Source organism: Melopsittacus undulatus, chromosome 1 (genome assembly GCF_012275295.1).
Source record: "Melopsittacus undulatus isolate bMelUnd1 chromosome 1, bMelUnd1.mat.Z, whole genome shotgun sequence".
In the NCBI taxonomy this organism is placed as follows: Eukaryota; Metazoa; Chordata; class Aves; order Psittaciformes; family Psittaculidae; genus Melopsittacus; species Melopsittacus undulatus.
This window is the reverse complement of record NC_047527.1, coordinates 4702736-4725996: the sequence shown is the minus strand read 5'-3', so window position 1 is coordinate 4725996 and position 23261 is coordinate 4702736. Positions and strand designations below refer to the sequence as shown.

The 23261-nt window shown below is 44.4% G+C and overlaps 1 protein-coding gene across 1 annotated transcript in view; it reads right to left on the bottom strand.

Annotated features, from left to right (window-relative positions):
- Positions 1–20994, bottom strand: part of PTK2 (protein tyrosine kinase 2) — a 143143-nt gene extending 122149 nt beyond the window's left edge. The window contains exon 1 of the mRNA XM_034068054.1: positions 20805–20994. Within this exon, the coding sequence (XP_033923945.1) occupies positions 20805–20907 (103 nt within the window). The 5' untranslated portion in view covers positions 20908–20994. The remainder of the gene's footprint in view (positions 1–20804) is intronic.
- Between the last annotated feature and the right edge of the window lie 2267 nt (positions 20995–23261).

Sequence of the window (23261 nt, the reverse complement as noted above, 5' to 3'; positions counted from 1 at the left end):
TCCTGTGATTCTACACAGGGTAGGTGAACACTTCAACAGGCTGCCCAAAGAGATTGTGGAGTCGCCACTCACGAAGACATTCAAACCATCACTGGACACAGCCCTGACCAAGCTCTGAGCAGGGCGCTTGGACCAAATGATCTCCACAGGTCCCTTCCAACATCAGCAATTTGGCAATTAAGAAGAAATTCTTATTTCACACTCTAAATTCCTTGGAATTCTCCATAATCCATCTCACATCACACAGTAAACGTCTCCTGAATTTCAAGCTCAATCCATTTTCACAGCTAGTATTAAATCCTGCTCTAGCTCACCTTGCAAATATTAACTGGACTATCTCAACCTCACAGAAAGGAAGGATGCTGAGTACAAGTTTAACTATGCTCCCCATGACAAAGTTTGTATTTTCAAGAGCCTGTGTTAGAAGTCAGCACATGGCTCACTTTCGATATGCCATCTGAGATGGTATTCATCTCATGTGGCATTCATTTCATACGGCTTTAAACAGAAGGAGGGTAGACTGAGATGAGATGTAAGGAAGAGAATATCCTCCTTACAATGAGAACACTGGCACAGGGTGCCCAGAGAAGCTGTGGCTGCCCCATCCCTGGCAGTGTTCAAGGCCAGGTTGGACACAGGGGCTTGGAGCAAGCTGCTCAAGTGGAAGGTGTCCCTGCCCATGGCAGGGGTTGGAATGGATGAGCTTTAAGGTCCCTTCCAACCCTCTGTGGTTCTATAATCTCCTTACATATTTATTGTAAGCTCTGGTCCCAGCACCTGTTGGACATGATGTGTGTCACTTGCTAAAATCCTTCTTGGCAGCACTTAAAAGATATGTTTCTTCTAAGAAAACAGTCACAGCAAATGCAACTAGATGTTCCCGTGGCAAGGGTACACACTTGGAGTGCCTGGTTATGGCAACAGTCCCATTCCCAGAAGATCAGGCAAATGGAACAGTGGAAAAAGCTCAAAGCAGCACCCCCAGAACATGTACATGCCACAGGCCAGAAGCAGCAAACGTGCTTGGTGTACACAAGGGGTTCTGCATTTACCTGATGTTAACATCTTCTTACACATTTAAAGATAATGATTTAAGGTGAAACTTAGAAGTTCTTTACTGTGAGGGTGGTGAGGCACTGGAATGGGTTGCCCAAGGAAGTTGTCAATTCTCCATCCCTGGTGGTGTTCAAGGCCAGGTTGGACAGAGCCTTGGGTGACATGGTCTAGTGTGAGGTGTCCCTGCCCATGGCAGGAAGGTTGGAACTGGATGATCTTATGGTCCTTTCCAACCCAAACCATTCTGTGATTGCATGAAAACCATTAGATGTGATTTCAAATTAGGGACAAACACAAAAAGAAAGGCGAAAGGGTAATTTTTTTTCTATTAACATCACTTTTGCCTCCAGAAACAGTGAATAATTTCAGCTATTTCCATAAGTCACATTGGGAAGACCCAGTTTGTTTCCTACACAGTTTATTTTTCTTGGTCTCTTTCAGCTAATGCTGATGTTCAAAAGCAGAAGATAAAAGCAGCAATCCTTTTTTCCACCTTAGACATCTTTCAGCTGTACTCACTCTTCTTGGCAGTATCTGCTATGGCTGCATCCAAAAATGCATTTATTTCCCCTGCTGCCTCTTCTCTGATCCCCTCCTGGCCACTGCTCTTGCCCTGCTCCTCCATATATATATATATATATCTCTATATATATATAGATATATGCAAAGAATGTACTTAAAGATGTGTGTGTATATATATATACATATATATATATACATTTTTAAGTACATTCTTTGCAGTCAAAAGCACTGATCAAGGCCCTCAGGTCAAAGTATAGAACAGCCTGGGTAGCCACATTACAACCATTTCAAAATTGAGTTTTTAGTATCTATTTTAGTCTTAAATTGACACACCAACTGTTTCACTACATCCACGTTCCTCTGAACACCGTTTCCCCCATGGAACAGTTCCTAAACAGTAACTCTGCATCTCAATATGGTTCTTCTTTCTTTGCAGAGTTAAACATTTCAGAAATACACTAGAAAACAGGAAAAGATAATAGAGATCAAAGTCAAAACACGCTTAACAATGCAGGTTGTAGACACACACCCATGTTTTAGGAGATGAAACATTCAGGGTTGCATGAAGGAGGAATTCAGCAGAAGCATGGACTAAAAGATCCGTATGAATCAAAGCAACCTTACAACCTTCAACCTGTTACAAGTGTATCACAGCAATAATCAATTAATAAATGATACATATCATCTAAACTAATTGAAACAAGTGCATACTCCACGTACAGGCTGTCTTAAGGACCTGTACATTGCTATTGCCCACTGCTGCAGATGCCTGGGCCTTGGGTAGCACTGAACCTTGGGGTGAAGAGACAGGAAAGGTTCAGGGTGCTAATAATCAGCTGAACTTTCAGTGTTGCAAAGCAGCAGCTCACATTTACCAAGATGTGACCCCAAGGATGCTGGGTTATATCAAAGGGCACCACCAGCAGAGATAAAGTCAATGTCGCACTCAGTACTTGTCAGGCCACATCTGGAATCCTGTGCTCAGTTTTGGTCTCCACTATACAGAAAAGATGTGGACAGGCTGGAGAAGAGCCCCTGCAAGGATCCAAAGACTGGGAAGCCACTGAGGAAAAGCAGAGAGCTGGGACTGTTCAGCCCTCAAGGCTGAGAAGGGTCAGGGGTGACTTATCCTCATGTTCCAGTAGTTAAAGGGTGGCTATAGAGAAGACAGACTCCCTTTTTTACAAGGAGTCACATGGAAAAGATGAAGGGTGATGGGCACAAGTCACTGCTGGGGAGATTCCAACTGGACACAAGAGGGAAATTTTTTCCCAGTGAGGACAATCAGCCATTGGAATCATCTCCCCAAGGAAGTGGTGATCCCAAGTGTTGGACACTTTCAAGATTCAGCTTGACAGGGCACTGAGCCATGCAATCTACATCCTGCTTTGCCTATAAAGGTTGGACCAGATGACCCTTGAGCTCCCTTCCAACCTGGGATTCTATGATTCTATGAAGATGTCTTGCCCTCTTGTCACCCTACAACATTCAGAACGGTACCCATCCTTCTCAGCACTGATCCCACAGGATTAAGTCCCAACATACCTCACACAAACAGTTTAACCCAATTTTAATTGTACTATTGCATAACCTGTGCTATCAACAATTCCCTCTGGAGTTGGCACCAATTCCTATTTTTAATATTTAAGAATTTAATAGTGAGGCAACATCAGTTCTGTTGGGAATACAAAGAAAATCAGTGTCTGTATATCCTTTAATTAGACTGAAGGATCCAGCTGGATACTCTGCTAAGTTCTCAACAGTGCTCTGAACCTGCTCTGTGGTCCCTTGGCACCACTGAAAGACAAGCAAACACTCATCTACCCTTAAATAGATTCATAGAATAGTTAGGGTTGGAAATGACCTGAAGATCACCCAGTTCCAACCCCCTACCATGCCCAGAGCCACCTCACACTAAACCATAGCACCCAAGGCTTCATCCAACCTGGTCTTGAACACTGCCAGGGATGGAGCATTCACAACTTCCCTGGGCAACCCATTCCAGTGCCTCAGCACCCTAACAGTAAAGAATTTCCTCTTTATATCCAATCTAAACCTCTGCTGTTTCAGTTTGAACCCGTTACCCCTTGTCCTATCACTACAGTCCCTAATGAATAGTCAATCCCCAGCATCCCTGTAGGCTCCCTTCAGACACTGGAAGCTGCTCTGAGGTCTCCACGCAGCTTCTCTTCTCCAGGCTGAACAGCCCCAACTTTCTCACCCTGTCTCCATACAGGAGATGCTCCAGTCCCCCGATCATCCTCGTGGCCTCCTCTGGACTTGTTCTATCAGTTCCATGTCCTTTTTATGTTGAGGACACCAGAACTGCACACAATGCTCCAGGTGAGGTCTCTGGAGAGCAGAGTAGAGGGGCAAGATCACCTCCTTTGACCTGCTGGTCATGTTCCTTCTATCTTCTCTTGCTATTCTATCTTCTGTTGCTGGTCTTGAATTCCTCTAGCAAGTTGCAGAGAAGAGTGGTGCAAGTTTTAGAGAGATGAGCAAGTAAAGAAGTTCTTTACTGTGAGGGTGCTGAGGCGCTGGCACAGGGTGCCCACAGAAGTGGTAAATGCTCCATCCCTGGCACTGTTCAAGGCCAGGTTAGACAGAGCCTTGGGTGCTATGGTTTAGTGTGAGGTGTCCCTGCCCATAGCAAGGGGTTGAAACTGCATGATCTCAAGGTCATTTCCAACACAAACCACTCTGTGATTGTATGGAGCAAAGAATTCAGTTAAATGTCTCTGTTTTGAAGCTGCACTTCTGGTTGGCAGCAGCCCTTCCTGTGAACATCAAAACACGAGAGTGAAGAAGTATGAATTCAAGTGATCTTTACTACAATATTGCCCTATGGAGGCCTTACATAACACAAGCTCTTCCTCTCAGCAACTTTGTAAGTAAATGGAAGCAGTGGATTTTACAGTCTTTCTAAAATAGTAAAAACTAATTAGAATTAGTGATAATTCAAGTGTAGGGCTCAGATACTAAAAAACAGAAGTACCTGAAGCCAGAGGCAGCTAAAGAAAGCAGTGAGGTATTCTGGCTATGCACTATCACAGATTCACACTCTGGATTTGGCTATGGGTTCCCTGCTCATGGCAGGCAATGTTGGAACTGGATGATCTTCAGGTCCTTTCCAACCCAAATCATTCTATGACTGCACAGGTTTGACTTTAAACCTGCCTTTCCTAGTTGTACGTGAGTAACCAGCATCCCAGTCCTACACCTGAAAACATTCCTCTGTATAGGCTTTTCCATTTTAACCTCCCCTAATGCAGTTGTAAGCAGAAGCACACATCACATAAAGGCACTTGAGTGCTGGAGAGGAACAGAGCAGGACAACAGCCATGTTGTTGTGTTGCATGACAATGGCCTTGACAGAACTCCATGACCTGTAAAGCTTTACTTCACTGTACTCTGGCTCAAGTGTTCCTCACAGTAACTGCAGGAATGAAGAACAAACTGATTCTTATTCAGATATTTCAATGGAAGTTCAAAGTACACCGACCATAATAATTCTCCACATTACAAGCTTTTTGGTATCACACTTCAGTGTATCTCTACATACACACAGCAAAGAAGTGATTTTCACAGTTGGGGTTGCTGAAACTGGTCATGTACTAAGCTCTTGAACAATGTGATATTGCTTTGGATCCCCATAAGAATCAAAGCTTGCTCTGAGGACCCAAACAGCAGCCACATCATTCTGCAGCTAAGCATTTGTTTCTCCGTAAGTCTCCATCTACTGCACCCAAAGACAGGAGAGAAAGCAGAAGCAGCCTTCTCAAAGGTGGCGTTTGACTTGACAGTGTAATGCCTGGTGGCTTCCAGGATTCATACAGTGACACAATCATGACACAGACACAAGGCCAAATCTCAGCTAAGTTTCAATACTCTTGGTTAAGTCAAGTTAGAATAGACAGATACTCCCTGCCCATGGCAGGGGCTTGGAACTGGGTGATCTTAAGGTCCTTTCCAACCCAAACCATTCTATGATTCTATGGCCTGTTTCAGGAATTTAACTTAAAACACAAAATAAAACTTGACATAGCCTTAAAAGGGCAACTTAAAACACACCATTCAAAACTCTTTGTCAAGGCTCTCTCCAGACTTCTGGAATCAACAGCAATGATTCCATATTGCTCTGCAGCACAGTAAGATTTATTGGTTCTCTACCAGTGCTTTCATTCTGAGTGGATCTCCTGGACATGCTGTGTAGGGGCTGAATCCAAACCCAAGACCTCCACTCTTTCACTTGCAGAATGATTTGGTTTGGAAGGGACTCCTCTGCCACGGGCAGGGACACCTCACACCAGAGCAGGTTGCTCCAAGCCCCTGTGTCCAACCTGGCCTTGAACACTGCCAGGGATGGGGCAGCCACAGCTTCTCTGGGCACCCTGTGCCAGCGCCTCAGCACCCTCACAGGGAACAGCTTCTGCCTAAGAGCTCATCTCAGTCTCCTCTCTGGCAGGTTAAAGCCATTCTCCTTGTCCTATATTATATGCCCTTGTTCTCCAAAGGGTAAGATACCTGGGTTCAATGCTCTAAAGCAAGAGAAGTTCTGTTACAATTAAGCTTCATTGGTTTAAGTAATTTCAAATTGTTGCAGAAATCATGCAGGAACACCTCAGGAACACTCCACAACATTATGTGTGGCACTGCTTTCCTCTCTCCTCTGGTCACATCAAGCATCCCCCATCAGAAATACACCATGCTTCACACTGCATGGGCAACCAATACAACACAGCCTTTGCCACCACAAGCTCCAGGCTGTTCCTTTAAAGCAGCTGTGTGTGTGGCTCATGCCATCCATCTCAGGATGCCTGAACAAATCCAGATATGAGAATCAGTTAATCCCAAACAACTTGGAGTGGGTTCAGAAGCTGCATGTTTTGAGGAAAGCTCACTAGTAAAATTCACTTCCCACATTCTCTGGCAGCCCCCCCACTGAGCACAACCATAATAACAGATCTACCAGCAACCTGCTTAAGTACAGAACCACCAGTGCATGCTGTCCCCATCAGGTGAGGACAGAGGACACAAGGGATGATGGTGCCACACCTTCATGGTCAAGAAACGAGGGCAACCCTGAAGAAATTGAGTAAGGTTTCTCTATTTCCAGATGAATTTATTGCATCTGCTTATATCTGATCACAGAGAGGCATTAAGAACACTCCTAAAGATGAAACTGTTGCTTTGTAGAGCATTTTTAGTCTATTCCATTATTTCCCTGGAAACAATACACCAATTCCCCACCACATCCTAATGATGAAATATGCAATTTGTGCCCCATAATCCAACCATCTGCAGAACCAGTAGGTGGTGAGAAATGAAGCTGGTGTTCCACAAACCAGAGCTTTCCACCCCATCTTCCTGCAGTCCCCATCAGAACACACAGAAATAGTCATCTGGGGGGAGTTAAACATATGCAGGTTTCCAAATGCTGAATTATCCTTGGCCCCAAAATCTCTTTCTAAAGGATCCACCTTTCCTTCAGGAGGCAAAAAGGGGTTGTATATTTGCAATCTGTGCTCTTCATATGTTTAAATTCATTTTAAAAGAACTATTTAACAGTAGCTAGAGAGAAAAGAGGAAACCAACCTTGCAACATGGAGAATGTCTGCTTTAATATGTATGAAACCATCCATTTCTGCACCAAACCAGTGTTGGTGTTACAATACACCCTCCCCACTACAAACAATGCATTTTTTTACCCAAGCAGCAATATTTCACAGGTGCCTCCTGTCACTCAAACCTCCATCAAACTGATCCAGCAGGTAGCTTTAGGGGAGATGACACAGACATCATTAACTATTCCAACTGAAGGATATGCTATTTCATTGCATTATTCATTTTAGCCTGAAATTAGGATCTTTATAACTTGGAAGAAGTTTTGTCAGTGCTTATTAAAGCAAGGGATGGATGGTTTGTATCTTCAGCATCATACAACCCTTTGCTAACAGAGAACTGTGGATTAACTTCATTCTATTTTAACCCCAAGGTACAACCAGAGTAGAAGAGTCACTGGGATTTCCACTGCATTTTGAGCACTGTCCAGAGAAGTGCTTTAAAAGGATTAAGGAGCAGAGCAGAGAACGTGAAAAAGCTGGAGTGACTTGGTCCATGATGATGGATAAACTGGACCCTAAACAGGAGGTATTGGACAACAGATGGAGATGGCAGCAGCAAATTCAGAAAGGTTTGGGCAACAGGCACCTGAGTGGGTATTAAAAGGTTCTCTAGCAGAGTCTAATGCAGTGGATACTGAAGAAACCCAACTGTACAAATCATTTGCCATTCAAATGTGACAGCTCTGAGCCTCCAACACTGAACTATTGAATAGCATCTACTGATTTGCAATACCTGGTCAAAAAAGGGGTGAAGAGAAGGAGGGAGGGCAGAGCACTGGTACAAGAGGAAGAGGAACTTCTCCACTGTAGTTATGGAGAAGCCTGGAGAAGAGAAGCTGCATGGAGACCTCGGAGCAGCTTCCAGTATCTGAAGGGGGCCACAGGGGACAGTAGCGACGGGACAAGGGGTGATGGGTTCAAACTGAAACAGGGGAAGTTCAGGTTAGATATAAGGAAGAAGTTCTTTACTATGAGGGTGACGAAGCACTAGCACAGGGTGCCCAAAGAAGTGCGGAATGCTCTGTGCTTGGCAGTGTTCAAGGCCAGGTTGGACAGAGCCTTGGGTGCCATGGTTTAGTGTGAGGTGTCCCTGCCCACAGCAGGGGGTTGGGACTGGATGATCTTAAGGTCCTTCCTAACCCAAACCATTCTATGATGAATCTGAAAGGGAAGAAATAGTATAATTACCTAATTTACTCAAAAGAATTACAATTTCCCTTTGTTTAGTAGCAGAGTGTTCACTGACACATTACAGTAGTTCTAGTACTGGTATCATTTGATACTTTCTTATCAATCAAATTCTTAATTCCAGTAATTTGGACATGGGCAGAAGTTGATGGCATTCCTAGGGAACAGGATAGAGCAGTAGCGCTTGTTTGCTTCTGATACAGGCAGACAGTGATGAGCACATGTAATCTGCACCAAAATCAACAAAGCATCTCACAGTTTACTATCACGGCACCATCATCAGCCAGGGATCTGAATTGGAAGAGGTGGCAGAAGTACCACATTACCTTTTACATGGATGTCTTTGGCCAGAGACCATCTGAACACACAAGTAACTACAATGAAGTTTAAAGGAAAAGGTTAATTTGAACATACCTGGCACAGTCTGTGGCACCACAAGCACCCCAATCCCTCATTATTTCCCAAGAGTTTGCAAATGTCAAAGGATGGGTTTTAAAGATACTCAGCATTTGCATGAGACATTAAACAGGGGAAGTTTATATTGGATATAAGGAAGAAGTTCTTTACTGTAAAGGTGGTGAGGCTCTGGAATGGGTTGCCCAAGGAAGCTGTGCATGCTCCATCCCTGGCAGTGTTCAAGGCCAGGTTGGATGAAACCTTGGGTGATATGGTTTAGTGTGAGGTGTCCCTGCCCATGGCAGGTGTTGGAACTGGATAATCTTAAGATCCTTTCCAACCCAAACCATTCTGTGATTCTATAACTACTCTATGATTCCATCCCATTTTAATCAGGTGCAGAGTGTTTCACTGTGCAGTGAGTTGCACAGATGACAGGCGTTCAAAGAGAAAAGCTCCCTTACAATGCAGCTTGATTCCTCTGTCAAAGCCAAAGCTACTCACAAAATGATGGTCACCAAAAAGAGGTGAGGAGAGCAGCAGAGAGCAAAAAGCAGAGCTGGTCACCCTTCAAGAACAGTTTTGTTCCACCTGAACAACAAGGAACTGTCCCTGTGGGACATCATGCACCTACTGCTCTGCTGCTGGTGTTTGTAGAGACAATGCTTCTTTTACATCAATGGAGGTTTGAGACATGACGAGTTAATATGATTTACTCCAAATAAATAAGCTGCAAATTGCTTTCACACTCCAGAAGGAAATGAGTTTTCCCACTTGAAGGAGTGAATAGAAGAATAAAGAGGAATACAGAGCAGCATACTCGATGAGACTTCATGGTAAACTCTACGCCTCAGGTAAAAACCAAAACCAAACCCCAATCCCCTTACCAAAGACTCCGCCCACCCAAGCCACCATCTTCCATTTAATTCAACACAGAGTGTTAGAAAGGTTTAAGAAAGAGCAAATTCCAATTAATGTGCAACACTAATTCCTCATTTAAGACACCAGTTGATGAAGGGACTGGAAACATCCCTGCTCCACTCTTCTGGTGAAAACAGGCTTTTTCCCAGCAGGAACTTCAGCTGCACAGACTGTTTCACTGCTGGACTTGGTAGCAGAAGGGAGACACACACACAAGGGTGTTGCTGTAAGAAAAATAACGTTTTGGGAACAGATGGGGGCAGGTTTCTTCCCTGCCAAAGCAGCAGCACAGCCTATCCCCATTTCCTTGTTTTAACTAGTCCCTATCACCCCTTTGCTGAAGATTGGAGAGCAGCATCTTCATTAGGGACTGTAGAGACAGGACAAGGAATAACGGGTTCAAACTGAAACAGGGGAAGTTTAGGTTGGATATAAGTAAAAATCCTTTACTGTGAGGGTGATGAGGCACTGGCACAAGGTGCCCAAAGAAGTGCGGAATGCTCCATCCCTGGTGGTGTTCAAGGCCAGGTTGGACAGAGCCTTGGGTGACATGGTCTAGTGTGAGGTGTCCCTGCTCATGGCAGGGGGTTGGAACTGGATGATCTTAAGGTCCTTTCCAACCCAAACCATTCTGTGATTCTATGATTCTATTACTTGTGGGATCTCCAGAGTTGAGGTCTCTCTGGCCAACTTGAACTGCTGAAGACCCTCCCTACCCCAACGTATGCTCAGTGTTACCTAAAGCAGTCAACTGAAGAGTCTTCATTTCCTTCATTAATCAAAAGAAACAGCTGAAAGATTTCAGAGTTGAAGAAAACTGATACTGAACCTAAACACAGAACTTGTTTCACTTTCTATTTACTTCACCTTTATGATGTACTAAGTTATCCATTAAAAAACATCTCCTCCCATTTCCCCTTGCATACAGCAATTGTGTCATTATAACCATATTTAAAAGGAGAGGGCTTTAAGAAAAGTTTTTAACTATTTCAGTGCTGCATCTGCCATCAATAGTTCATTTCCTCTCACCTCCAAAATACTTTATATATATACATATATATATATATATATATATAAGAAAGCTGAAATTAAAGCTGTTGCTTTTATAAATCAGATAAATGTCCAAGAAAACAAACTACCAAATACATGTTTCTCATTTTCCAGGTGTAAGATGGGATTTTAGAACTGGGTTTGTTCTTTAGCATAGAATCACAGAATGGTTTGGGTTGGAAAGGACCTTAAGATCGCCCAGTTCCACCCCCTGCCATTGGCAGGGGCACCTCACACTAGACCATGGCACCCAAGGCTCTGTCCAAGAGAATTAGGTTGCTGCACAGCACAGATTTTGACTTACAGATTTACCCTGATGTTGTCTTTTGTTCTATTAGGCATTTAACAAATGTGTCTATCAATATATACCTTTTTGATAGGGTTTGTCAAGTCTTCCAGGACTTCCTACAGGAGAGGCTTCAACTCCTTGTTTGTTTGTTAAGGTTGAAGAGAGATAGAACAAATCACGTTGGGAATATTCCTAAGAACACGTTGTTTTGACAGAGAGCTCTGAACTTCTACATCAAGTTGCTGGAACATTTATGTAATCTGCTCTTACAGGTTCAACAAAACAGTTCCCAGGGGTAAAACAAACAGCAGCTCTGCGGCTTGCAAGGAGAAGAGAAAAGGGAAATGAACACAAGAGAAGTAGTGATCAAAGCCATGAATAACAGTCCATCAAAAATCCAGTGCCAAATTCCACCATAGCACCAATGAACTGACAAACCAACAACCCAGAGTGCTCAGGATCCACCTTCTCCTGCATGGCCTCGATTTTACGAAGCAATGAGCACACCTATGGACCTCCTGCAGAACAGCAGGTTTCAACATACAAGTGAATTTGTGCCCAGGTGATAAGCACTAAAATACATATGAGCACATGGATAAGGAGGAAACAAGTCAACACCTGAAAGGACCAGACCCTACAAACCTGTAATACCTGCCGTCAGGCACAAAGGACACATTTTATGAGCAGCTTTATGGCGTTACAGCAGGCTGACTGTCCCTGCATGCACAGAAGGGCAATTGCCTACATCCTATCTACAGCCTCATCTGAGAAGTGGAGGAAAGGAACAAGGCAGCATTTTCATTTCCAAGAGAACTGCTCCAATTCTGTTGGAACTGAGCACCGATTGGATATAAAGAGCAAAGCCTAATAAAGAGAAGGAAAACTATTCCATGCCAGAATTTTACGGTAATAAGTTAGAAGGTTATAGATGAGTTCCTGCTTCGTACAAATTTTCTAGGGCTGAAACATCACATATACCTCAGATGGAAGCAAAACTTTCCTATAAGAGTATATAATGTACATATATATATGTATATAACATAATCACAGAGTCACCCTCACAGGGAAGAACTTCTGCCTAAAATCTCATCTCAGGTTAAAGCCATTCCCCTTGTGCTGTCCCTACAGGCCCTCGTAAACAGCTCCTCACCATCCTTCTTGTTGGTCCCTTCAGCTACTGGAAGGCTGCTAAATACAAACTACCATCAATTTGTTTGTGAACCATCAAAACAAAATCATCACAATCTCATCTCTATATAAAATATTGCATATTTTACATTATAGAATCTATATACTGCATATATTAAAAAAAATAGAATTAAAAGCAATGTGGCTGATGGCATTTAGTAACAAAAGTACAAAGGTGCAAGCGCTTCACTACAAGGGCAGAACAGCAGCAGGACAATGCCATTTTCCTACCTCTGTGTAAGAAAACCCCAGGCATTAAATCCTCCCATTATAATTAGGGGAAAAATAACCCTTAGTATTCGAAAGCACAGATTTAAGACATAGAGCAGAGCCTCCCTGGTGCTAATACCTACAGTGAGTTGATCACATATTAACCTGGTGAACTGACAGGCACCACCTCTATCTGCTCACACCACCCCTGTGCCAGAGCTCACCCTGCTAGGAACAGCTCAGGGTGCACATCATGGATTCCTTTGGCACTCGCATGATAAAAGCAGCACACTGCACTGCAACACCACTGCCTGAAGGGCAGACACACAACTCCCATGGAGCCATCTGGGCTGTACATTTACCCTCTGGAAAAGGGATGGGATGGATACAGAGAGAACATGAATGCTTCCATGTGGAGAGGCACGGCTATCGACAACCATAAACCAGAGACCTTTAAATTGGGCCTTCTGATTTCTACCAGTGTGAGGCAAGACCACTGCAATCAAATACCTGAATGGACAAAAAGCTGCTGCTGAAGTCGCCTGGCAATGCAAGCTGCTGTGTGGGAATCAGCCCTTAGCATCACATTGAAAAGCCTGCTCTAAAGTATCTTTGTTGCAATTCTTCAGTTTATCTGGAGCAATCATCATGTCACAGACCACACAAAACCCCCTTTGAGCTGCACACACTAGGATTTCAGGAATATGATTCCCACTGGAATCTCCCCACAAAAGCAACAACAATGGATCATTGCTGAGTTGCGAATGTAATAGTAGAAGGCCTCCAAGAAGAGCTTCAATCTTATTGCCCCTTATCTTCAGAAGCCAGCTGAGAGGCTGCAGGAATACATCTAGATCCTTCCCATTCCTTCTTCCTAGAAAGAGATATTTAATAGGACTGCAGAGCATTACTCACCTTGCAACTACTTGTGACCATAAAGTTCTCTGCTACAGTCACTTTTATACACTTCTAAAAGGAGAAAACTCCAGCAGCATGGGTATCTTTGACTGGCAATAAAGCTACCAGCCCTCCTTCATGGGCAAGTACTGATCCAGATGGACCTGGACAGGCAGAGAGGTGGGCCCGGGAGAACATCCTGAAGTTCAAGAAGTACAAAGTCCTGCACCTGGGTAGGGGCAATCCCAGCACAAGCACAAGCTGGGCACAGACTGGATTGAGAGCAGCCCTCAGGAGAAGTACTTGGGATGTTGGTCAATGAGAAGCTCCCCATGACCTGGCTTCAGTGTGTGCTTGAGCCCAGAACCCCCCTGTGCTGGGCTGCACCCCCAGAGTGTGAGCAGCAGCTCAGGGAGGGGATCCTGCCCCTCTGCTGTGTGAAGGGGACACCCCCCCTGCAGCCCTGATCCAGCTCTGGGGCAGCAGCACAAGAGGGACCTGGAGCTGTTGGAGCGAGGGCAGAGGAGGCCATGGAGATGCTGCGAGGGCTGGAGCAGCTCTGCTCTGGAGCCAGGCTGAGAGAGCTGGGCTGGGGCAGCCTGGACAAGAGAAGGCTCCTGAAGGGGAGACCTGAGAGCAGCTCCAGTGCCTAAAGGGGCTGCAGGAAACCTGGAGAGGGGCTTTGGACAAGGGCCTGTAGGGACAGGCCAAGGGGAATGGCTTGAACCTGCCTGAGGGGAGACTGAGATGAGCTCTTAGGCAGAAGCTCTTCCCTGTGAGGGTGCTGAGGCGCTGGCACAGGGTGCCCAGAGAAGCTGTGGCTGCCCCATCCCTGGCAGTGTTCAAGGCCAGGTTGGACACAGGGGCTTGGAGCAAGCTGCTCTAGTGGAAGGTGTCCCTGCCCATAGCAGGGTTTGGAACTGGATGAGCTTTAAGGTCCCTTCCAACCCAAACCAGTCCAGGATGCAAGTAAAGTCTGGTTTTACTGACAATTTTAAGCAGAATTGGCTTTGTCAGACACTCACAGTAACTCACACAAAGACTGCAGTGACTGGAAGGCACCACCATTCTTTAATCATGAGTCAGGCAGCCCCAGGTTATCACATACTATAAGGAACAGGACAGTGAAGATGATCTACATCATCTACAAGGCTGAGAAGCAAAAGCTTTCCATCGGTGTTTTGGACATGTATCCATAACCTCTTCCAACCTGAAATGGAACTGGCACATCACTGAGGCTCTGTTCAACTCATGATGAACCAAACACTGAATGTAGAGGGGGAGTTAAGACTATTCAATTCCCTCCAACAAAATGGGTCTTTCAGTTCTACAGCACATCAAACTGAAGTTTAAAGATTAGCTTTCAGTCTCAAAATACCACACTCATTTATTATGCTCTTCATGTGTTGATATGACACTCTCTAAAGCTCTTCACTCAAGTGCTTTGTTGCTGTGAGCAGTTGTACCAAATGATGGCTACTGAAGGTCACACACTGATTTTCTTCCTGTACTTGAGATGAGGAGACTCAGGCCATGGAAAAAGCTGGTTTTCCTTACGGATTTCCTCAGTAAAGCAAAGTGAGTCCAATTTAAACACAAAAAATAAGACAAACCAAACCTTAGTTTTATGGATGTGAAATCACTGGCAGGAGAAACACTGTTTTGGGAAGCAGTCACAGTGCTTGGGAAAAGCAGTAAGCAACATCTCCTCTGGCAAAGGAACGAGCCTTGGTTATCATACATAAGAACAGAGTTTGTTTACAGGTTGCTGTCAATGAAATGACTCAGCAGGATTGAATTCCACCCAGAAATACTTCTCATTCAATACCAGAAGTGGAAAATCCAACCCTCTTCCTGTGTGTCAGTAAACGAGCATCACATCAGTGCTGGACAACCATAAGTTACCTCCCTAACCCCAGCAATCCCCATCCCTTACAACCTGTCAGGAAGAAGGGGCATCACCCATGCTCAACACGGATTCAACAGTAGCTATTGCAGTGATCTCATTTATTCTGCAAGATGATGACATCTCCCTAAATGCCACTGTACTTTTGTAGATGCTTTAATCAAATACATTTATGAGGTGCTGTACTTGAGCTTGGTTTAATTTCACATTCACAAACGCATTTCCTTGTGCCTGTTCTGTGTTTCCTGTGCTGCTTTACACAAGCCAGTAGCTTGTATGGGCTTGCCTACTGCAAAGTGACAGTGTGTATTAATTTAAGATGTCTCAGGGGTTTATTCCCATGAACAAATCCCCATCAGGTCATGAATTTAAGGATACAGTGAGGTGCTTTTTCCAGATTCACAGTAAGGGAAACTACAACCTTGTTGCTGTCAAACTGAAACTTTACCAAGCCATGAATTTGCAACTGCTTCATTTAAGCCACACTTCAGCAAGTGGAAAGACTGAGACAAGCTGATATACTGCTTACAAACACCAGCCATTGCTATTGTATATAATAAAATACATAATAATATACGTAATGTATATGCATATAATGTATAGTATTATAACAGCCCTTGCAATAAAAGATGAAGATCAGAAGCCCAATGAGCTGCATCCACTAAAACAGCAAAACCAGGTAAGAAATCACCTTCAGTAGCTAAGGATGCTGATTTTGAACTACCTCTTTTCCCTGGGTATGGAAAATGATGCTGGGTCCATGCATGCGCACACACACATCTGTGTATATATGTGCCATATAGGAAATAAACATATATACTTACACACAGTGCAACCTGTGATCAAAACTGTCAAATATAAACTGAACAAAAAAGCTGTGCAGGCCACAAACTCCTGTTTAACTTCCCAGCAAAAAAGCAAAGGATCCTTCAATGCATCCTCTTAAATGCTGACTTCCAGACTTTGCTCTTCAGCCTTTTCCTAGTGCATCTTCCAAAGGGTATTTAAAACATTCTGTTTTCCTGCCTCCAGTTTTAAGCTTTTCCCAGGCAGCTCAGAATTCCATGTGACACTGGTTGGATGGTTCATTACCAGGTGCTAGAGCTGATAACATCATACATCTCCATTACAGAGGGAACACCCCAGCGCTAAAACACTGCTTTCCTTTATTGTAAGGACATCTCAAGTTCCATTTTCTATTCCAGTAGTCTTTGAATAAGAAACAAATCACCCTGGTGGGAATCCATCAGTACTCTCATAGCTGCATCCTTCCTATACATATTGAAGAATATCAATGCTGTAACACTGAAGGGAAGAACCCCCCTTGGCTTTTCCAGACTATCTGAAATAGACACCGGTATCTCAGGAATGGTTTGAAACCACCTTTGAAAAGCAGTGGTTGGATGAGATTAACACTGGCTTTCTTTTTTCTACACACAAATCAAGAGATGCTTTGACACTTTACAACTCTTACACATTAAGAAGCCACTGAGTGAATAAAGTTTAACACAAGTTCAGGCAGATTTATGCTTTGGAAGGAAACAGTTGATGTAGACAATGTAGTGAATCTTAACAACAGACTGTCAAATGACAGACTGAACTCTTTTCCCAGTCCTTAGGCCCTTGGAAAACAAGGAAAAGCACTTCATGACATTCCCAAACTACACTACAGACCCACAAGAGCAGGAGTGGGTGCTTCCCTCCACTCACCTCAGCTGAAGCTCCCTGTGAAGATGCTGCAGAACACTCATGCTAACAGAGGGGTTTTCTTCTTTCCCAATACACAATAACTGTTATATTTCTATGGTTTATATAAAATCTGTGTAAAAAAAAAGTTAAGAAATCCTGATTCAGAGACTATTTTCCTGTCCACCTTCACAGTAACAGCGATTTTCTTTACTCTGTTTTTATCACTCTGTCCCTTTTAGTGTTACCTATCACCTAAAAATGTAACAGACTCAAAGTTATCACCCGAGTATTCTCTTAGCAAAAAAGAGTAGCGACTGAGCTGAAGGAGAAGCAGCACTGAACTTTCCTGTATCCAACTATCTTGCTTATACTCAGCAGATCAGGTTCCATCTGAGCACAGCTCCCAGAACAGCAGGGTTCACCAGGAAAAAATCCAAACACTTGGAATTGCTTATCACTTTAACCATATTGCAACATCAAGAGATTGCAATAAACAGGGTAAAACTGCTTCCCACATGATTAAATATATTTCACAACACGACTAGCTTCAATTTCCAGTTATGTCTCCTAATCAAGGGTTTGGACTGAGCTAGGTTTGATTCTCTTCAGCCAGTACAGAGCTTTTCATGTCAGGCTGAAGGGTTGAATTCAAGGGCTGTGATCACCCTTCACCAGCTACTCACAGGCCATTAACAACATCACGTCCATTTATTGTTCATGAATTATTGAACAGAGCTCTTCCCATGGAAGTTATTCATGAAACTTCCTCCTTCTTCGGGGGATAATTCCGATCATTCCCTGCTATTCAGCAGAGCCATCCCCAGCTATCCTTGACTGTTACATTTACATTTCTTTCACCGAGCTATTCTGTAAGCTTAAAGTGATACTGCCACAGGCAGCACAGGAATAAAGGTCACTGGCAAAAGTATCGAAACCAAAGTGCAATAGATTGTACCGTTAATAGAATTACCAAAGATTAGAGGTGTTCAATGATCCAGGACTACTTTTCCAGTCTACTGTTGCAGTCAGGAATAAAGCAGCCCTGTGTGATACTGGCAGGAATTATCAGCACTGAGATGGAAAACAAGAACTGCCTCCTCAGGGACCAAGACACTCACTTCAGCATCCCCCAGAGCTGTAACCCAGCTTGAAAGCTGTTTATTCCACAAGACCGGAGATTTTAAGTCTCAAATTACTTGGGAAAGGGGGGGGAGAAGCAGCCAAACGTGTTTAACTCCTATCACTACTGAAGTGAAGCAATATAGACTCACTTGCTGAGAACAAATGTGCCAGTAACCAAAATCCACACTTTTCTCTAGGTTTGCCAATCAAACTGTTCTTAAATCTGGAGTATAACAGATCCAGACTTCATCACTGAATTCAACACTGCTGAGACTGGACTTTAGCATAAAGAGGAGGCAAAAGCTGCAACACAGATTACAGGAATACTTTCTAAAGCAAGTTACCTTATTCTTTCGTGCAGTCCTACAGACACAGCATCAGCTGCAATTAGGTCATCACACATATCACTATGAAGATATTAGATTTAAGAACGCTTAGAACCAAAGTAGAAGCACACTCATGAACAAAGACTCACTCAAACACTTCCAAGGCAAACACTGGCTACAAGATCACACCTAATACACCAAAAGCTTAAACTGTTGCATTCAAAAGGAGAACAGACCATTCAGACACAAGTTATGCATAAGAAAACACATTCTACACATCACAATCACATTTTAAGACATTATAAAATACTTGTAAAAGTTTTACCCATTTTTTTACTGCAGGTAACCTGAAGCTTTAACAGAAAAGCCAAAGAGCTGGAATAAAGCTATCCACACTAAATTACATTACCTTTCTTTGACTGTAGATATCTCACAGCCCTTATCAAAGTAGGCCAGATCCGATTCATTTCCCTAAGGTTAAGCTCGTGAGCAGCACACAGAGTATTCATCAACTAAGGAATGGTCACCATTCAATGACAAATATAGCACGAGCTACTTCTCATCTGTCCTATTTCTTTGGGGAGGCTGAAATGTGGCTTTTTCTAGAAACCATCACCAGAACTGGCAGCTGGGAGATGCTGGTGCCTTTGTCCTCTTATGCAACTCCTGGTGCCCCCCTTCTCTCCCCCCCCCCCCCCCCCCCCCAGCAGGAATAATAAGACCATGGCTGGTCTCCATTTCGGGGCAGAGGAGGCTGGAGATGCAATCTGCCCTCAAGTTGTGTGTTCTGACAACACTTCACTGGCGACCAGGGCAAGAGGGAGGGATCGGTTTTCATTCATTTTAGTTGCTGGAGTGGGGGGGGGATCAATACCTTTTATCAAGGCCCAGTACAACCATCTTCTGTGAGAAGCAGCATCCCTGCTGCAGTCATCCTCCGGTACTGGAGCAGGAGGGAGACACTGATACCCTCAGTTGTAACCAGCCTTAACAGATGGTGACAACTTGTTTTTTCATTGGAAAGATTTTTCCTCCCTACTTTTGGAAGTTACGCTCTGGGAAATACCTTATTTATGACTCTCACAAGGAGAAAATCCCAAATTCACCTAAAACTTCTCATTTACAACACGCAGGGGTAAGCATGGCTCTTACCCCTTCATGGTAAACAAGTTTTGTTAAAAGCAAAGCACAACCGGTTTTAGCTTTGTTTCCAGCTACTGTTGCTCACTCTTTCACTACTGACAGATTCTGTATTTCATGGGACATCACCAGGATGTGGTGGTCAAGTTCTGTAACTTCTTCTCTTTAAGTTATTTCTACTACCTGTGCTACTATCATGTCAGTGTGTGGCAAATGCCAGTTCAGAAAGCATCCAAAAGCAGTGTTAAACACTCCTTTTGTGCCTCCTCCACATAACAAGGCAGTAAAAGCTCCCAGTAAATGTATTGCTGTTTCTTTCCAAGACAACTCATCGTGAGCTACGCCAACCAAAGCCTGGGTGCAGATCGGTTTCCCCTGAACTTGTGCAGTAACTGCCTCTGTCTGTGACCCAAGGTTACGGTGACGCAATACTTCACTGCCAGCTCCTCTTCCAAAAAAGAAAGCACATTGAAATGAACGTGAACACGAGGGAAGTTATGCTTATAACCAGCAGCACACAACCTTTTAGTTGCTTGCCATCTAAGGAAGATTGGACTCTCTGGCTACTAAGAGAATTGCGAGCTTAATCCCTGTACGCTCCCACCCACAACACAAACATACAAATACCTTTCAGATTATAACAGAGTAAATAGTCATGTCCTGGGATGCAAGTTAAGATAATCATGGGAATGAGTTTCATGTGTCCATCTAATTAAGCTTCAGTTTCAACCTAAACGATTCTGTGATTCCACGGTTCAAGTCAAACCCCTCTCATTGTAATAAATGCATGCTTTGTGGCTGGGTATTGTCTCTCTTTTGGGGAGGTGGGCAGGGGTCACAGTTTCTAAGCCAGCAAGTAAAAAGACGCCAGTCTTCCGCTGCAAACGCTACCTGCGATCAGGCGCTTCACAACTACTCCATCCCTCAGGTAAGCAAAGCAGAATCCCGCTCGCAGGGGTTTCAAACATACAAAGATCAAACACAAAGCAAATCCGTCAGATCCTCACAAACCAAACACAGCTCAAGCGCTCCTCAATTTCATACGTTCTGAAAAGCAAAGGGAGAAAAACCCAGGGCATTACGGCTGTCAGGTGAAGGAGAGGATCCTGCGGGCTGCTTCGCCTACGAGCACATGACCAGCATGGAAATAGCTTATTTTATAGCTTTAGAGGAAAAAAACCCCTCTAGACCCACAGGTGGTAAAACATTAAATTAACGGGGGGAAGGGTTAAACACATAAAACATATATATATACACATATGTAAAGGTCCGTGTACCTTTAGCCCAGCACATCGGGAATGGGCTGCAGCCGCTCTTCTCCATACAGATGGCACCTGTTCGCTCCGGGGCCTGCTGGCCGGCGACTTCCAGCCACCACATACACCCAGCGGGCGGGGCCGGCGCCGAGCTCCGGGATACCGCGTCCCGGCTCGGGGCTGCTGCGGCGGGGCCGGGCTGGGTCCCCAGGCGAGGAGGAGGCAGCACCGCGGCCCCTCAGCGCGGCCGGGCGCGGGGCGGCCGCTGCTTCATCTCCGCATGCCTCGGTGAGTGCAAGCGCGGAGCATCCTCTCCCGGCGGCGAGGTACCGAGGAGGGGGGAACGCGGGCAGCGGAGCGAGCGTGCTCCGGCCTCCATTCAGCGAGGGAGGCGGGGAGGAAGGAGGGGAGGCGAGCAGCGAGCGCCGCATTAATATGCTAATCTGCCCCTTCTGTTCTATGCGCCCGCAGCCGCGGAGCTGCGGCTCGGAGCCGGCCCGCTCCGCACAGCCGCGGAGCCCCGGCCATTTTCTGCGCCGTTGCGGGCTCGGGTCCCACCACATCGCATCGTGCCCCACAAGGACCGGCGTTTTGGCATCGCTCTCAGGCGGTCTGTACCGGTACCTGGTGATGGGGAAAGCAGCCGGCACCCTAAAGATGCGGAACTGCCACAAGCTCCGTAAGGAAGTGGGGTGAGAGCCTGCCTCACTGCCTGCCTCACCTCACAGCCACAACGTTACTGAAATGACTGATTATCATTGATTAAATGATTGAAATTATTATGGAAGTTACCGAAAGCATTGATTAATATTGATGAAAGAACCCTGGTAGCATTCATTTGCCTTAAATAAAGCCCAAATATCACAGCCCATGCCAGTAATCCCACAGCACCACATCCAGCCCTCCTCTAAAACCAGGGCTTCCTTATACACTTCTATACATATAATACACTTCCTTACACTTTATATACCCAGAAGGCAAAGGTCACCCCAAGCACACACTGCACACTCCGTGGCATTTGTTCCTTCTCAACTTGCAGCACCTCACATCAAAACTGCTCACAGTAATCTATTTTCCCTTTTAAAATGCAAGTACAAGCATTGCAAAAGCGCATGTTTATAAACAGGCATTCACACAGCATATGGATAGGGGAAAAAATACCCATTTTACTCCTAGCAAAAGATGTCACGACAATCAGAAACTACTGAATCAGCTAAAATACGTATTTAAAAACTCAACAGGACTCACACTGATCATTAAAGCTCTTTACATATCCCATGGTAATCTTTTCTCACTCAGCAGTAAGGCAAAAGGCTTATCCAAGACTGTAACCAAATGGGAATTAATCTAAAGCCAGCAGCCTTCAACTTAACCTATCTGCATACTTGGAGCAGCACACACCTAACAGCATGTGTTTAATTATGGTTCTTCACCTAAAACACTACCATCATGCTTGCTCCATACATGGGCTATGCAGAACTGCACTGGTGTGTGTCAGGACTCCTGATAAATACAGATGCTGCTTTTAATACTGTTTTCTAATCTGTTTAAAGGAGAAAAATAGAGGAGGGTGAAAAAAAAGAGGGGAGGAAAGGGGGAGAGGAGAGAGATTAGGCCACAACCAGGCCCATCAGATGTTCTGCATCACTGCGCAGGCACAAAGCTCTTTCTGGGGCTGAAGAAAACCAAAGGGAACTGAAGACATGCCTGGATGGCTTCCTCCCCCAGCCATAAAGTTTGCAAAGCCCCTAAGTGCTGCACAGCCAGCCAACAGTTGCTGCAACAAGGTCGATTCTATTTACCTTCAATAATAAAGCAAAACGTGGAAATGGCTGCATTTGTGTGCCTGCAGAAGATGCACAGATACAGCAGCACCAGTGGTGCCTTTCTGGTTCAAGCTGCAGCTCACGGTGCAGGAAAGCTGCTTTTACACAGCCAGCTCTGCCACAGGCTTCTCTGATGACCTTGAGCACAAGTGATTCGTGTTTCATTACAAAACAGAAGGCTGTAGTTTTCTTCAGTTGCTTTGGTCTGTGCTCTGGGGTGTAATGTACAAACCCCTGTGTTCCTTCCATTAAGTGCTTTGCAGAACCAAGCTAAAAAAAAAGCTCAGGAGGTAAAAATGGTTGGTCTTAAATTCAGTTTTATCCCTGAAAACAAACCCCTTTAAATAGCAACTGGTAAGTGCATTACCAAGGAGAATTTTAATAAACAGAATGTGGGGACTTGCCTTTTTCTTTATACTTTTAACAGATGAGACTACTCCACATTATCAATCCAGGTGTCAAGAGATGCTGTCAGCTGGTTACAGCTACCCTTTCTATGACATGAGTATTATAATCATTCTCCTCAAGGACATACTTCCCTGTTGTAATATGAGGCTACAAGATGAAGGTGAAGACAACGTACTGCATAGCATGAGATTGTTTTAATTCCATTTTGGAAGTTACCCCATATTTTACACTCTGAGTATGTATG